Source organism: Syngnathus floridae, chromosome 21 (genome assembly GCF_059516105.1).
Source record: "Syngnathus floridae isolate MCC-2025c chromosome 21, RoL_Sflo_1.0, whole genome shotgun sequence".
Classification (NCBI taxonomy): Eukaryota; Metazoa; Chordata; class Actinopteri; order Syngnathiformes; family Syngnathidae; genus Syngnathus; species Syngnathus floridae.
The window spans coordinates 6,531,353-6,547,116 of NC_142433.1; the positions used below are offsets into that span (position 1 = coordinate 6,531,353).

A 15,764-nucleotide genomic window follows, 5' to 3' on the forward strand; every position below is an offset into this window, starting at 1 on the left:
CAAAAACAATCTATGCTCCTGTTAGCCTGCAATTGTCCAGATCAAAAATGTTATTTTCTTTTAATTGTCTTTCTTTTGAACCTCTAAATCGCTCATGTTGCTAACTTAACCTAACCTTAAAGAAAGGACAAACAGGTTACTCCCAATAGCTCCTCATTATTTACGAGTTAGCCCCCCCCTTTCTTGAACATTCTCTGATCCATGCAGTCTTCCTCCTCACACCCCTGCACCCACACAGGGTGTGCACATAAACGCACACACCGAGCGCGCACACAATCGCACGTACACACACACACACGCATCCACACGCACGCACGCACGCACGCACGCACAATCCATCTCTCATGTAGCTTCTTTGCCACTTTCTATCGGTCAATACCATTCACAATTTGCGCTTCCACATCAGCATATACATTCCTTCAATCTCACTGCTTCAAACATTCACTGAGAAACTCACACTGTCCCTGCCCCGCCCGGGCCATAGCACCCCCCCGTGCGAGGGGGGGGTCGCGGCATCAATGTTGACCGGTTACAGGCTGGCCATTTCCTGCAACAATCATGATGCCGGCCCACCGCCCGCACGAGCATAGCACAGGCCCACGCGCACAGCCCAGACCCGCGACTACGCGCGAGTGCAGGCACGCTCATCAGTCAACTTCTCAAAGGGCAGGCCAACTTTGCTGTTGCGCCCTTCATCATGTTCACATTTGACATCTTTCAATGTCTTCTACACAACATTTGTTGTCTCTTATTCTCATCCTATCAAGCCACCGTTCTAGTAACTTTCTGCCACACACGTCTTATTTTCTCTATTGCACACACGCCCTATTTTCTCTACTGCCACACCTTGCTCATCTTAGTTTCTCTAACCAACTTAAACACACCATTGTACACTTCTCAATTTCCCTATTATCGCTCAAAAGCCTCCTAAACATTCTCCATTACTGATTTCTTCCATAGAACACACATCTCACTCACACACACTGATATACACACCCACTCATGAGGATCCTCTGCGCGCACACACACTCTCCCCCCAATTTGGTTCATTTTGGATATTTTAGCGGTCTGATCTCTCACAGGAGGAACTGTTACCACCGGATATTTTTTGAGGAGGCCTCACTTCCCCTCGGGGATCTCTTTATTAACCCCAGCTATTTGAATACGATCGTCACCGCACCCTTGTCCGCCACGACGAAGCACTAGGTCCCTGACCTATCCTTAGTACGCGTAAGTCCCTGACTTTACCGTACACGTTACACACGTAAGTTCCAAACTTATTCACCGTATGTATCTTAACTTCATGCACTCCTTATTTGATCTGAACGACAGTCTCCTCTTAAATTTCCTCTTTCAATTTGCAGCATTTCGACTTATAGTAACAGGTATTCTGCTTACCTTATCGGTGATGAGCTCAGGGTTTAGGAGACGTCGTACCAGCTCAACGTTGTGCGCTTATTCCAAACGGTTCGCCGACCGGGAGACAGTGTCCCTGACACTGTCCGGTGTCTTGGCTAAAGACCACGAGTTGTCAATTACCCTTCTCTTGACATCACGTCAGGGTCACCAAGAAATTGTTAGGTTACGGATTCTAGTTATTGATCTGACTCCAAATTGTGATCAACACTTAACTCATAAATTGCTATGCCCTAATCCACACACTGGCGCACCTAACAATTTTGCGAGTTCGTTCTGTCAAAGAGAAGACCAGTAGATCAATTAGACCAAATTTACCAATTATTTATTCCTGACAAAGCGCACTAATACAGGCCTGGGTCCCGGGTCCCTCACACTAAAGCTCGTGCGTTTTTGTGACCACCAAAAGACGACACATTCTTCCGGGTTGCCCAGTTTTAAAGAAACACAATATGAATATTAAAGCATGCAAAATATTGTGAGATGATTGGTGGATGGCCATCTCCTCCCCGTCCAGGTGTCGCTGAGGTCAGGCGGTTGGGTTTTCCCCTCGATGCCCAGTCCCATAGATGTGCTGTTGTTCTCCTTTCTCACCGACCTTGAGATTATCTCGTCCGGTACTCCCTGTCTGGGCCTATACACAACACTTCCAAGAAAACAAGTTCATGCAGTTTGCCTGCACATTCCTCGGCCCCCACCAATCCACACGAGCACTTCAATACTAGATATTAATATGATTATAAGTTTAACACAACCTTAAAAAATATGTTTGCAAACTCCCAAAAACACATTTTCCTTTAAAACATATCAATGTGTCCTCAACCCGCCTTGTTACGGTACGTCGGTAGAGTGACACATTCTCCAATGCGCTCTTTTTCTCCGGGCATATCAGTGCAACAGAGTCCAATAAGCACTCCTTAATAAACTCTCCGTCAGTAAACGGCTTACTTTTTCTGGCAATTTTGCGGGAAATGACAAAACTTGTCTTGACCGTTGCATCTCTGCGGGTGTGAAGTTTGATAAAAAGTCCTTGCTGGGCTTGCAGTTTTGCTAGCAATGCATCACCCTCTGTTGCGCGCTCTTTATTCGACAGATTTCTGTATTTTTCCTCATGCTTGGTCGTGTAGTGGCGACTCAAATTCTATTCTTTAAACACAGCGACCTGTGTGCCACAAACCAGGCACACGGCTTTACCTTTCAGTTCTGTAAAGAAATACTTGGCAGTCCATGTCTTGTTGAAAACACGGCACTCCTTGTCAACTTTTCTTTTCTTCGCGTCAGCACACATTTGGAGGGCAGCATTACTTCGCGCTGTTCGCCTACACGCACAGCTCACATGCACGCACGCTACACGGAAGTGTGACGCCTTTCAAAATAAAAGCAAAATAGTTGTATTGCATGTACGACACTGATTTTTTTAATTTATTAAGTTGTAATCAAATGTAATTTATGATTGCGGGGCGGACAGAGACGCACAAAGGGCCGTATATGGCCCGCGGGCCGTATTTTGCCCGGGTCTGGCCTAGGCTGGCCATCACCCAAAGTCAGCTGGGCCAGACAAATAGGATGAATTGAAGCAGATGAGAACAAAGTTTTGAAAGGATTTATTTTCCATTGTCAAACATAATGATTTGTACAAAGAAGAAGGGGGGGGGGGGGCTGTGAGGTCTTTCTTTGTCCCGTAAGGACAACATTGGACGTGATGTCCTAAATAGTCATTTACAATTTGAGGTATGCAGAGAAACTTACAAAGATTATATGGCCGTGATTTCCACGCACACGAGTGCCCGATTCACCGAGATGTCTTTTCAGGTTTTCTGAGGAGGACAAATAAGAGGGCTCAAGTGGCTTTGGTCGATGATAACAGTGATTGATCCTCTTTTGACACTCTTCGCAAAATTGCTGAGGCTCGGCATCCCAAGGAGTAACGCACGCTATGACATCATCAATGTGACATCATCCGTTTTGGAGTTGAGAATGGGCTACATCAGCAAATCAAAGGCTGTTTATTGCAGTGCATCACAAGCCCAAAGGCGGCCGTTTGCGAGGCCAGATCTGACGCCTTGCTCCACGACACCCTTTTGGATTCTTTTAGCTGCTGATTTTTTTCTTTTTGCCACAGGAAACAACCTCATTTTCAAACGATGGATGGCAGAACAATTCAACGGCCTTCCCTCAGCGCTTTGTGTTTAAAGGGTTAAAATGGCACGTCGTCCGACACAATTTACAACTCAAGCCCGTTGCTGTGCTCGGGCAACGCTTGTTTCACGCATCCTGTCAAAAGAACAAAAACAGGCAAAGGGCCGTATGACAACAAGCGACATCATCAAACTCAAGAAAGCAAAGTGGCTCCCTCTTCCAGACACCATAAGAGTCTTTCATCACACCAAGTGATGGTCATCCTATCCTTGTTTCTACTTCCTGGTTTTAAAATTACCGGCATGCTCTAGAAAATGTAGTTTTCCTCCATTTTGTGGGATTATACGTTTGGGATTTTGTTCGCCTTTGTGGAGCAGAAGGTCGAACAGCAAATGGGAACCAGATGGGAGCGCGTTGGTCTCGGCCTTTCAAAATTGGCCTTGGAAAAGACGCAAGTCTTGCAAACCCACAGGCGGACCGTGTGCCCCCCCCCCCCAAAGGTCATCACTTGTTGCGTGTGTATAGCCCTTAGCGTCATCAGCATCCGAGTCTCGGCGCTCGGCATTTTTGCAGGATGTGGCTCGAGTCTGGGCCTGTTGGCCAAAACCCGGGCGAGCTTTTTGGCTATTCACAACGTGCCGTCAGGAAGACGAGCAATTACGCGAGTCGAGGTGCTGACGAAAATTGAATTGGAAAAAAAGGAAACAAACGGCCCAAAATAAAGTTGTGCCTCGCGATACGAGTCATTTGTTCCACAGCCACGCTCGCATCTCAAAGCATCTTCCGCAAAGTCACTTTTGAATGGCTTTGAAAGCTCAAAACTTGATTTGGAAGCTAAAAAAATGCCGTTACAAAGTCCAACGAGATGGCAAAGACATATTTTATCCAAGGAAGTTTCTTTTTTCACAAACCTTGGAATGAAGGAGAACGCAAATGAGAGCTCCCTTCCATTCTTTTCCTCCTCCATCCCACCTTCTTTGATTTCCTCTCCCGGCCGTCTTACAAGGTCAGTCCTGATTTCTTGCTCTTTTGGGCTCCTTTGGGCACCATAAGAGGCAAAAACGCTCTCCGACCTTTCGCGTTAAAACTTCTCACGTATGTGTGTGTGTGCGTATGTGCGTTCTTCTTACGTTCGGCAAACATGGACGGCATACCGGCGTCATGCAAATGCATTCTTCCCCCAAGATCACACTGTGACCTCGTTCTTACTGGCAGTCCTCAGGGCGCCGGCGCCCGGGATGAAGTGGAGCTGCTCCAAGGTGTTCTGCCGCTTGCCGGCGAAGGCGGCGCGTCGGGTGGACGGGCGGCTCTCCCAGCCGCCTGGCGTGGGGTGCGAGTTCATCTTTACCATGTGGTGGCGCTCCATGGACGGCGTACCACAGATGTTCTGCTGCGACTGCGCCTTGTGCTGGTGGCTCAGGCGACCCACAGTGGGCATGGCGGCGCCGCCGGCCCCTTCCGCCATCAGGCCCATGGCCAGCAGCTGGTCCTCAAGCCGCTCGGAGGACAGCAGGAGACGCTCGTGGGACCTGCCGACGTTAGTTGGCGTCTTAATAAAATCTTTGACTCTGCGTGTCAGTGAGTGGGCGTGTCACCTGCGTAGCAGCGTCTGCGAGTCGACGCCCCTCCCGCCGGCCCCCATTGGGTTTCTGTAGTAGCGCTGCTGCTGGTTGTTGAGGAGGCGCGACAGCGTGTTACCCTCGCCCAGCGCCAGTAGCTGATCCTGCGAGCGAACGCGGCGCGGCGGCCGCTCCAAACCAAAGCTGTCTCCGACGTAGCGCGCGGGCAGCGGGTAGGGGTTAGGAGTGGAGGGGGGCTCGTAGGGGTGGGGCCGCCAGCCGTCAAGCGGCAGCGTGCCCCGCGACCAGCCCGTCACGTAGTCGCCCGCCAGCGGCAGCTGGTGCTGCGACGAGTAGAAGGACGGCGGCGCGTTGGCCGAGCGCCGCTTGGCCGAGCGGTAGCCAGGATACTCGTCCCACTCACGCTCTGAGACATAAAAAAAAAAAAAAAATCAGACATGCCCTACAATTGCAAAAGCGAAAAAGGTGCGCACACACTCCCGGATCCACAAAGACAAAGTGAGCCGGTGGCCACCTCACCGAGCTTCTTGAGCGAGCTGTATCTGGTGATTTCGGGCTTGACGGTGGCTTCGTAGGAGGGCGGCAGCTGCGCCAGGTTGTGAAAGGAGTGTGAGAAGGAGGCGTGACTGGGGCCACGCCAAAGCTCGCCGCCCATCACGCCGCCACGGCTGCCGATGAGTTTTGGGCCCGATGACAGTTGTGGTGTGCTCATATTGTTCATGCGCCCGCCTCGCTCTGGAGACACACGAAACACACGGGTTAGTACATGGCTGCATGTAGTCTCCCTGCCGACAGCAAAAAAAAAAAAAAAGTCCCGCAATTGCCAGCTCTCATCTGGTATTGGCAACCCTCATCCCCCACCACCTCTCATTCGTGCGCACGCAGCGACAAACCAACAGCACATCCACGCACACGCAATGACCGAGCGACGCGAGCATCGGCACTCTAAAAGATCTCCGCACTTAGGCTCTCGGAGAGTGTTCGGCGTCAATGCGCGCACGCTGAAACACACTCTGGCCCTCACATGCGCGCTCCGCAACACGCACCCACACACTGACATCCAAACATACAAAGTGACACAAACAAACAATCACAAACATCGCACGCTCGCGTTACGATTCTTGTTTTGCAAACAAAGAGACGAAGCCGACTGCAAAAAGCAGCACGAGTATCGAGCTGCGGTCCGATCAATAGTGACAAAAATGATCTGAACACTTTTATGTAAGAGCAGCAGTGCGGAGGTTGCCTGCGCGCATTTGCAACCTGGACACTCGTTTTTATTACATCACACGCGCACATTAAGACGCAAGTGGCCACTCACTGCGGTTGTCCTTGCTCTGCAGGACGGGCGTGTAGACGTTTTTGGGCAGGCGTCCGTCGGAGACGTTCGACATGTTGTTCCTGTCTCCTGGACTGGACTGGTGACGCAGGATGTCCACCAACGACCTGTCACAAGCAGACAGACGCCGTAAGCCAAAGGGGATCCTTTGGCTTCGGAAGCAGCATCTCACCTCGGCACGTTGGCGTCTCGGTTGCGCGGGCGCCGTGCCACCTTGGCGAAGCCGATCCGCACGCCCACGGCCGCCACCAGCGTGAAAGAGATCACGCCGCCGATCACGTAGGCCGTGCTGTCGGGACCACACGAGAAAACACGTGATGCTTAAATCTGTCCCGTCCTGTTGCGACCGGTCGCAGATGTCCGTCTGTGCGTTCCCACCTGCTGTTCTGCTGCCGGAGCGTCTCAAAGTCCGGGTCGGGCTTGTTGTCGGCGAGCACGGTGACGGGCACCAGCGGTTCGGCCCAGTCGGGCGACTTGTAGTTGGTGCAGGAGTCCTGGTCCAGACGGTTGCGCTGGTGCTCGCAGCAGAAGCGGTAGTGGCAGGTGCCGCAGCAGTAGATGTAGCTTCCCTTGGAGCAGTTGAAAGTGCTGTCAAAGTGGCCCATCACGTCAAAGTAGCCTCTGCAAAAGCGCATAGTCGGCACCTTTAAGACCAGTCACACTCGGGGCTCCGTCAACAGCAGAGAATTCAAACATAAATACGTGTGGTTATCATTATGCGTGCCATGTGACATTCCAGTCTTGTATTTCTAAGCTAATAAGAGCTAATGTGCTTTTTCGGCACTTTGGCAAACATCCGCCGTGCCACGACTGAGCAGTCGCTAGGCAACAGGAGGACGCCTCCGCAAACAAGCGGCGGCGTCCCACACCTTGCCATATCCTACCTGCACACGTCCACGTCGACCAGCTGCCTGGGGGGCGGGGCCACCTGGGCGGCGCCCAGGGGGGGCTTGAGGGCGTCAGCGGTCACGTTCCTGGGCAACATGGTCTGGGGGAGGGGCTTGGGGGGTGGCGGGGGGCTGTCGTCGTCCTCCGCCGCCTTGTAGCCCCTGAGGAGGAAGAGGGTGGCGCGCTTGTCGGACGGAGGGGCGGGAGGCGGCTTCCTGACATCGTTATCGGCAGTTACCGTGGAAACAGCAAGGCAGGAGAGAAGCAGCAGGGAGCAGCAAGATATCCCCGCTGAAATTGTGGCTTTCATCGTCGTGTTGATGCGTTATAAAAAGACAAAATGGGGTGTTGCGGGATGACTTCTAAAAAGTAGCAAAGTTTGGATCTGGCACCTGAATGTAAACGTCAACGCGTGTTCGTGTAAACGCAGCTTGTTGCTAGGCAGCCCGTTTAAACACCATGAAACGTAAACTCGTCACCGTCCAAGCGGGAGCACAAAATGGACGGAAGGAGGTGGAGTGTAAACATCGAGTGTTGTGTGTAAACTTTGCTTCGGCGCTAGCTTCAAGTAAAAGTTGAGGAAGCCAAGCCGCAAGCGGATGACCAGCAGCTGGAGGAACCTCAAGGCAAATGTGTGATAGATAGAAAGCCTCACGGGAAGCCACGGAACCCGAGAGGAGGAGCGTGGAGGCGGTTCCGATGCAACCCCAGAGGTGGAGGTTGGGGGAAGGGGGAGGGGCGGCCTCAGGGAGGGGCGGCCTCGGGGAGGGGCGGCCTAAGTGCGAAAGTGGCCCTTGCGCGACGAGTGTCTCTGCTCTGAATTGAGCTGGCGCCAGCAAAAGAGAACGGGACGGCGCGCTTCCGCCCGCACACCGGACATGAACGGGCCCGGACTCATCCGTCAGCCGAGAGGAGGGGGAAGGGGCGTGGCCCGGAAGCGGCTGGCAAGGCTTCGGCCTCGGGGGCTGAGCGCTTATGGATTCATCCACAGGTGGACACCAGGTCTGCGCTGGGGTGTAAAGGGATTCCAGTCCGCATCTGGAAGAAGACCAGGAGGAGGAAGACTGCTCCACCGTCCCCCGATGAGGTTAGGCAAAGTGGCCAAAGCTCAGATCACAATTTTTTTGCTTCTTGTTGATGCGACGGTGAGTTTGGCGCCGGAGTTTGCTTTTGGACATATGTAAATTCTCCGCGGCGCTCACGGTCTCTTCCACCTTCTCCCCGCACTGCAAGACAGAGATGACATTTATGTGACATGGCACCATTCCGAGATCAAGATGAAAATCAGTCGTTCCTATTGCCGCAAAACGGCTCCGGTCCACCAGGTGGCAGGATGCACGCAAGATCCTTCATCAGCAACTATTGTTTTTTTGCTGCCAGTGCTTCGAGTTACGCTTGGAGAAGTTCAGCACCCAAAAAAAGACAAAATCATCGAGCTCATTTTTGCAGTTTAGCTGCGGCATTCCCAGCATTTCCCACAATGCACTTGACCCGCCCACGCCGCGCGGGCGGCTGGCCGCTTCTTGACTCGACTCCGACGTGGGCGCAAAAAAAACAACGTGCTCGTCCTCGCCAACGCTCGCTCCTGCCTTGTGATGACTATCAAAATAAAAGAAGTTAGGCAAACAACTACAACAACCAGTGACCAGCAAAGTCAAAGGAGGGGTGAGACTATAAATGCAGCAACTGTTCACGCTGTCTTTCAAATGTAAATGGCAATAAATGTTTTCTATAGATGACCTCATTATATCTGTCATCAAGTAATGATATAATTCAAGACAGAAACAGCACACCAAAGAATTTGTCACTTTTCCCTGGCTCTCCTCAAGGGTCAAGGGTCAACCGGAGCCTATCCCAGCTGACTTGGAGCGAGAGATCACCCTGGACTGGTTGCTAGCCAATTGACCACTTGCACTGCCATTCTCACCTGTGGGACACCTTGCTATTCAAATCAAGCTAACATGCTAACACAAAACGATATTGCGGTCGTATGTGTTTATCTGTATGTGTGTGCGTAAGTGTCACATCATTATCATAGATGTTGCGATGAGTTTAGGTGCACATGACCAACGGGCAGCTGGAGTCACCTCATTTCATCCCATAACACACGTGCACGCGCACACACAAGCAGCAGCTGTCGAGAGACGAGGTGATCAAGCAATTGTTTTGCAGTATGCTGCATTCACGTGCAGTGCAAGTAAAGTGTGTGCGTGTGAACGTATGCGTGCGGCAGTACGTGTGTCTTTTGTCTCTCCATGCGCGTGCACACAGACCCTTACAAGGTGCGCGCGTCCTGCATGTGTGCGTCTGCAGTATTGAGCCAAGATGGAGGTTTGTTGCATTGTGCCGAGGCGGCGTTCGCGCGTGCACGAAAAAAGGCGCTCTGCGCGCGTATGGCTGCAACACTGCAGCAGCACAATCACCCCCCCCCCAAAAAAAAAACATTCTCTCCCCTACCGCACCCGTTTTTTTTGTTTTTTTTGCACCAAGCTAAGACATTATGTTACATCTTCTCACCCGTTTGCTGCATGGCAGAGTAGCCCGGGGGGGATGACAGGTGTCATTGAAGAGACGTACGTACGCACCTGTCGTGTTGAAGCGTGGCGCGTGGAAGAAACCGCGTCGAGGTTGTGCCGTCCATTTGTCGTGCAAGCCTCTTGGAAGAAAATAAACAAAACAGAACGTATAAAAAGCAGGTGGTTCGGTGCACGCTCCTGCAGTGCGGTCCGGACGGCTTTCTGCCCGCCGCTGCACCTCTCGTCCGTCCGTCCGCCGCCTCGCAGCTTGTTTTTTTTTTTTTTTGCCCACGTTCGACTTGTTCAAGTGGCGCCAATCGGCCAATCAGCGCGCAAGCTCTCGTCGGGCTGCGAGCTGATTGGCCGGGACGCGTCCTGGGGGAAAGCAAAAGGACACAATCAAGATGAAGAAGACTTGTTCGAGTCAAACACATTAGCCACACTAACAACCTGGACTCCGTTAGAAAAAAATACCGTATAATGTATATCATTTAAAAAAAAAAAAAAAAAGAACACATGGAATATAATTTTCAAATTGCAAAGGAAGCCAATGGGAAAAAAAGCATTCGTTGGCCACTCAACATGCAGCAATTATCTGAAGGCAAGACAATTTCTTTTGCCACAATTAAAATGTTCGTTTACAAGCCAATCATGTAAATCAATCAATCAACAACATGTAACGTTGAGCACAAATGACGAGCCCGTCATTTGATAGCCATCACAAAAAGGCACTTTTTTGCCAGACCCAAAAAGCTGTCATCAGTTACCATGACGACGGTGGCGGCCCGCTCATCCGACATGTTAATTACCAATCGTTTTGTTTTTCTGCCTTTCTACCCAAAGATGTTAGTAGGCGTAACTGAAAAAAGTTGTCCTCAATTCATGAGCAAATGTCAGCACGTACCTGGAAAATGTAGTGAAGTTGGCTAAAGGGAGTATTTTCTCAGCAGCGTTGTGACGACATGAGAGCGCAGGTGGAAGCGCAGGCGGCCATCCGGCCCACGTTTGACCCGCTAGCCTTCCTCCTGCTAGCGTCGTCATGGCAACGCACGTGAAGCAACTGCGCTCAAGGCGGCTACGGTTAACGCACGGAGCCCACCGCGGCGCTGTTTTGAAGCCACCGGCGACCACCTTACGTTGCCACTCGCCAAAACCGGCCCAACTCGGATGGCCGTTTTTTGCCCCCGAAACCAAGAAATCTGTGCGTTAATCTCATTGACTATATCCATACAAAAAATGCACCTGCAGCAACAACAAAAACATATGGAAAAAAAAAAAAAACTCCAGTCATGAAAACCAAAATGGCGATGGGTGGGGGTTAGACCAGAAGCTTTTATCGCCATGCGTGTCCATACCAAGTTAGCGAACGTCAATGCTGAGCTGGCCTGCAAAGCGGCCGCGTCAACAAATTCAAAACGCAAAAACTCGCTTTATTCATAAAACATCAGCAGGGTCGGCCCCATTGCGCGAGTCGCAACTTGACGCGACAATCTGAAGTCAGCCAGCGAAAGTAGTGTTCAAGTCCGTCGTAAACAACAAATGTAGTTTTCAAATGGTGGAGGGGAAAAAGGGAAGAGCCAACATGAAGGCAGCAGCAGTAGATTTTCTTATTTTAGCATTGAGCTAAGGTGTGTGTAGCTTTTTTCTAAAGCACATACATTGACACGTACGCTGTTAATAATGCAGAATTCTACATTTATTAGAAAGAGTGTCTTTTTACAGAGGACCTGCACACGCGTCAAAAGTACTACAAAGTGCAGTTTGAGCTGTTTCACTGCGTACATGATTTATTAATCAACATATGGATCTGCACAGTAAAGGGAGAGGGAAGGGAGAAGGGGGGCGGGGCCTCTCTATGCGCAGTCCGGGAAAAAAAAAAGCTGACACTGATCAAATGTCCATGCTAACGTTTTGACACGATTAATTAGGAAAGCATCTAGTATTCGCTACGTGCGTGCTAGTTCACGCCGCCTGTCACCGGAACATCACGTCTGCATCGCTACACTTGGTTCCATAGCAATCCGTTCTGATTGGTTTTGTTTTGTTTTATTATAATTTTAAAACCATCCTAGTGTTGGGGAGCGTTTTTGAGGTTGCGATGGATTTTTCATTGCTGCACGGTGGATGCTCGCCGGTCGGCCATCTTGCTTGCCGCCTTCCCGACGGGTTTTGTTTGATTTTTGCATAGTTGGATGAGAGAGAGGACGCGTGTGATGTAACCTCCTGAAAACATGTAGCCTTCCGTTATTTTTTTTTTCTCTTCCCTCTCCCAACGGGGTTCCCGGGCCGGACGCTCAGTTCCAGAGTTTGAGGAAGCTGTCCCAGGATCCCGTGCAGACGCCCATGCCGTCCTCGGGAACGCCGGTGCAGCTCACGCGATTGTCGTGGCCGGACAGAACGCCTGCGTGAAAAGACAAATCAGACTGAGCGCAACAGCCAATCACACGCCTGCCTGTGAGGGCTTCACAGTTTTTAAATATTTATTTTTAGCACCCTCAAAGCCTGTCTGTTAGGCCTCGTTTGGCTTGAGGCGGGACCGCGTCCAATCCGGACTCAACTAGGTACCCGACTTGCACCGGGCGGACTCACCGACTTTCTCGCCCTTGAGAGAATCCCAAATGTGGCAGTTGAAGTCGTCGTAGCCGGCGAAGATGAGGCGGCCCGAGTTGGAGAGCGCCACCGACGTGACACCAGCGTTCAGACTGCTGTCCTGGTAGCCGATCACTTCCTGGTCAGCGCGCAGATCGTACATCTTGCAGCTGCAGTCGTCCGAGCCCGTGATGATGGCGTTGCCGCTCGCAAAGAACTGCGGGCGGGCGAGGACAAACGATTGGTTGAGAGAACAATGCCGACGCCACTTGCATGCGCACTTTCTTTCACGCGTGGAAAAACATAGATGCTGCGAGTTAGCGTGATGTGTGTGCATTTCTCTAGCAAATGATACGCTCGGTTCCAACTTGAGCATCTCACAGCGATGGCGTTGATGTCACTGGTATGTCCGATGAAGGTCTGCTTGCAGATTCCTTCCCGGATGTCCCACAGCTTGGCCAGCGAGTCGCAGGCGCCGGAGATGAACAGGTTCATGTCGGGGGACAGCGCCAAGGACATGCAGTCGCCGATGTGGTTGGTGAACACCACCTTCTGCTTGCCCGTCTCCAGGTCCCACAGGCAGCTGCGAGCGCAGGACGGGACAAGTTAAGAGGCGGTAGACGCGAGAGGTCGGCCGACGGACCGGGCGGCGGGAGGCTGACCAGGTGGTGTCGCCCGAGGCCGTCAGGATCTCCGTGTCGCTCAGGAAGCGGCAGCAGGACAGGTAACCTTGGTCATCGGAAACATTTGCTTAACTCGCAACCGAGGTCATTTTGTAGAGTGGAATAGTGAGGATGACCCCCCCCCCCCCCGTGAATTGAGAGAGGTGCGCTTGGTCACCTGTGTGTGCGTCCAGCTCCCGGAGAGTCTTGGGGCTGGCCGCCTTGATGTTGTACACGGTGCACATGTTGTCCAGACCACCGCTGGCCACCAGGTTCCCGGAGGGCGCAAAGGCCACGCTCATCACCCAGGCCGACTTGAGCGGGACAGCCACCAGCTGCGACGGCAAAAAACATAGAGATCACGCCCGATCCCGGCTACCCAATGAGGAGTCAGACGCCGTCACACAACGATGGCGGCAGCGACTCACCTTGTTGCCCGTGAAGGTGTCCCACACTAGAAGTTTGCCATCCTGCGACGCACTCACCATTTGCCTGGCACAGAAGGTCATCAAAAGTCTCGGCAGTTAGCTTAGCAAGCTAGCACAGCTCGTGCGGCGTCACTCACCTGGAGTCGGCGGCCCAGTGCATAGCGTAGATTTTGGCCAGGTGACCTTTGAGTGTCTTCCTCTGCTTGAGCTGAACACGACCCACTGAGGCCACGCCGCTCGCCGCTGATGTCATGGTGGTGTCGTTGACGGCCTTGCGCGCCGCCTGGTGCAGGGGGAGAGCCGGCCTTCAGCCAAACGGACGCAGGCAACTTTGGTGATGTTTGAGCTGGCTCACCTCGATCTTGGCACGCAGCCCGTCGCACTCCTTTTTCAACGCATCAATCTCAGCTTTCTCTGCTGCCATGGCGACAGTGGCGGGGGGACCTTAGTGGTGGCAAACTGGAACAAAGCAAAGCAAAAGCGCACAACAAATTAGAGTAAACAACTGTCAAAGTCTACGCCAGCCGTTATTTTGGCCGTATTTTGCAAATCCAAATTAGCTAACCCCGCTTTGGGGCCTGACGCAGTCCGTGACGAACTAAAGACCACTTTAACCGTGGCCTGAATACGTTGACACGGGTCACCTCCCGACGTGAAAGATTAGACATGTACCTGATGGACGTAATCCCGCCTAATGCTGTCAACGTTCTGACGACAAGCGACAAACCCGGAACCTCGACCCCAAAAGCGTGAACTCCACCGGGAAGACTGAACCCTAACCGTGAAGAGCTTGATGCGCCCAAGCGGGTGCGGCTCGGCCGAACCGGGTGTGGATAACGGCGAACCGCATTTGAATATTTTCCCCAAAGGTTCTGTTGCTTGGCTCCACGAGATTGCAAGGGGGTGACAGCCATATCTATGGACAATCTCTAAAGCGTGAAAATAAACTTTGTGCTTTGTGCTCCTTAAGAGTGAAAAACAAAATGTGAACGGAGCTTTTTGCAAAGAGTCAGCTGCGCAACTTTTTGTCTTAATTGGAAGGTTCTTTGCATTTCAGCTCGTTTCAGGGTTTTTTTTTTTTTAACTCGGACTCATCTTCTGTGTGCTGAGAGCTTACTCGCTGACTACAAATGCAAACTAGCGTCCTCCCGTGAGCACTTGTCACAAATGTCTCCCACCAAGCAAAACTTGTGGCTATTTTATCTGTTGCCTGATCTTCATCGAGAATAAGTGTGAATTGAGAAGATCTCAAGGGGTGAAAGGCTGCAAAACGGTGGGTGTGGTGACGAACCACGGGCTGAAAGTGCCCGTGCAAATCCCTCAGGAGATCTTTTACGGGAAGCTTTAGAGCTGAAATCTCCTGTCATCCGATTAGCGGCCGCTCTTTACCCCGGCCGGGATCAGAACGACCCCGGGACGTTCTCAAGGAGGACGGGGAAAAAAAAGTGAGGTTGGAAGACTGGACCGAGAAAAGTTGCCCCAAAACCAAAGAGTGAGAGAATCCTGCTGAGGAGATTGAGGCACCTCAAATGTTGATCTTCACCAGCAAATACGGCAGGTGACATGTGAGAAGAATCCTACAAGCTGCTCTTTTAAAGTTCTACTGGCACCAAAAAGACCCAAAGTGTCGACGCCGGCGGGTCCCAAATCCCAAGCGGATGCACGCTCACCTGTGTCCGTTCTGTCGCTGGATGCTCCACAATCGGGCGTTGCTGCTGCTGCTCGGCCGCTGTTGCTCGGCTGCTCTGGGACGGCGACTGCTCGCTGGTGCGCGACTGCTCCTCCGCTCTGCTGGCGCCGATCAGGATTGTGGCGGATGAAGGAGATCAGTAATGAAGGGATAAAGCTCAAAGATGGAAATAGAGAGAAGGAGACAGCCAGAGCCACAACCAAAGCGAGCGTGGTGAGGAGACTAAACCGATTGGGAGCTCGCGGGGGAGGAAATCAGGTTAGCGGCTCGTCCAATCAGTGCCACTGAGGAAGAGGAAAAACGGGAGAGGATGGGTCGCTGGGAAAGTCCAAGACCAGCAACGTCTGGGGAAAAAAAAAAAAAAAAAAGACAAAAAGGAAGGGGAGAGGCTGCAACTGGTCGCTGCTCAATGTCAAAGTACCTGCAGACAATTGACTGGTCGCCAAGTCAACATCATCAAACATCTCGATGTTAACGTACGCGTTGACAAGAAAGTGAAAGTCGTGACATGAACACA

The 15,764-nt window shown here is 51.8% G+C and overlaps 2 protein-coding genes across 2 annotated transcripts; both read right to left on the minus strand.

Annotated features, from left to right (window-relative positions):
• Positions 1-3,005: 3,005 nt before the first annotated feature.
• Positions 3,006-11,075, minus strand: LOC148380283 (protein shisa-7-like). Its single transcript, XM_088364662.1, has 9 exons — positions 10,783-11,075; positions 9,948-10,253; positions 7,359-8,588; positions 6,853-7,095; positions 6,647-6,763; positions 6,457-6,581; positions 5,655-5,870; positions 5,151-5,541; positions 3,006-5,084 (listed from the first exon to the last, which is right to left on the minus strand). The coding sequence occupies exons 3-9, from the start codon at positions 7,670-7,672 to the stop codon at positions 4,742-4,744; spliced, it is 1,749 nt and encodes a 582-aa protein (XP_088220788.1). The 5' UTR covers positions 7,673-8,588; positions 9,948-10,253; positions 10,783-11,075; the 3' UTR covers positions 3,006-4,741.
• A 481-nt stretch (positions 11,076-11,556) lies between these two features.
• LOC148380284 (guanine nucleotide-binding protein G(I)/G(S)/G(T) subunit beta-3-like) lies at positions 11,557-15,526 on the minus strand. Its single transcript, XM_088364663.1, has 9 exons — positions 15,228-15,526; positions 13,913-14,016; positions 13,695-13,840; positions 13,558-13,621; positions 13,308-13,464; positions 13,130-13,196; positions 12,849-13,050; positions 12,468-12,684; positions 11,557-12,279 (listed from the first exon to the last, which is right to left on the minus strand). The coding sequence occupies exons 2-9, from the start codon at positions 13,979-13,981 to the stop codon at positions 12,173-12,175; spliced, it is 1,029 nt and encodes a 342-aa protein (XP_088220789.1). The 5' UTR covers positions 13,982-14,016; positions 15,228-15,526; the 3' UTR covers positions 11,557-12,172.
• Positions 15,527-15,764: the final 238 nt, after the last annotated feature.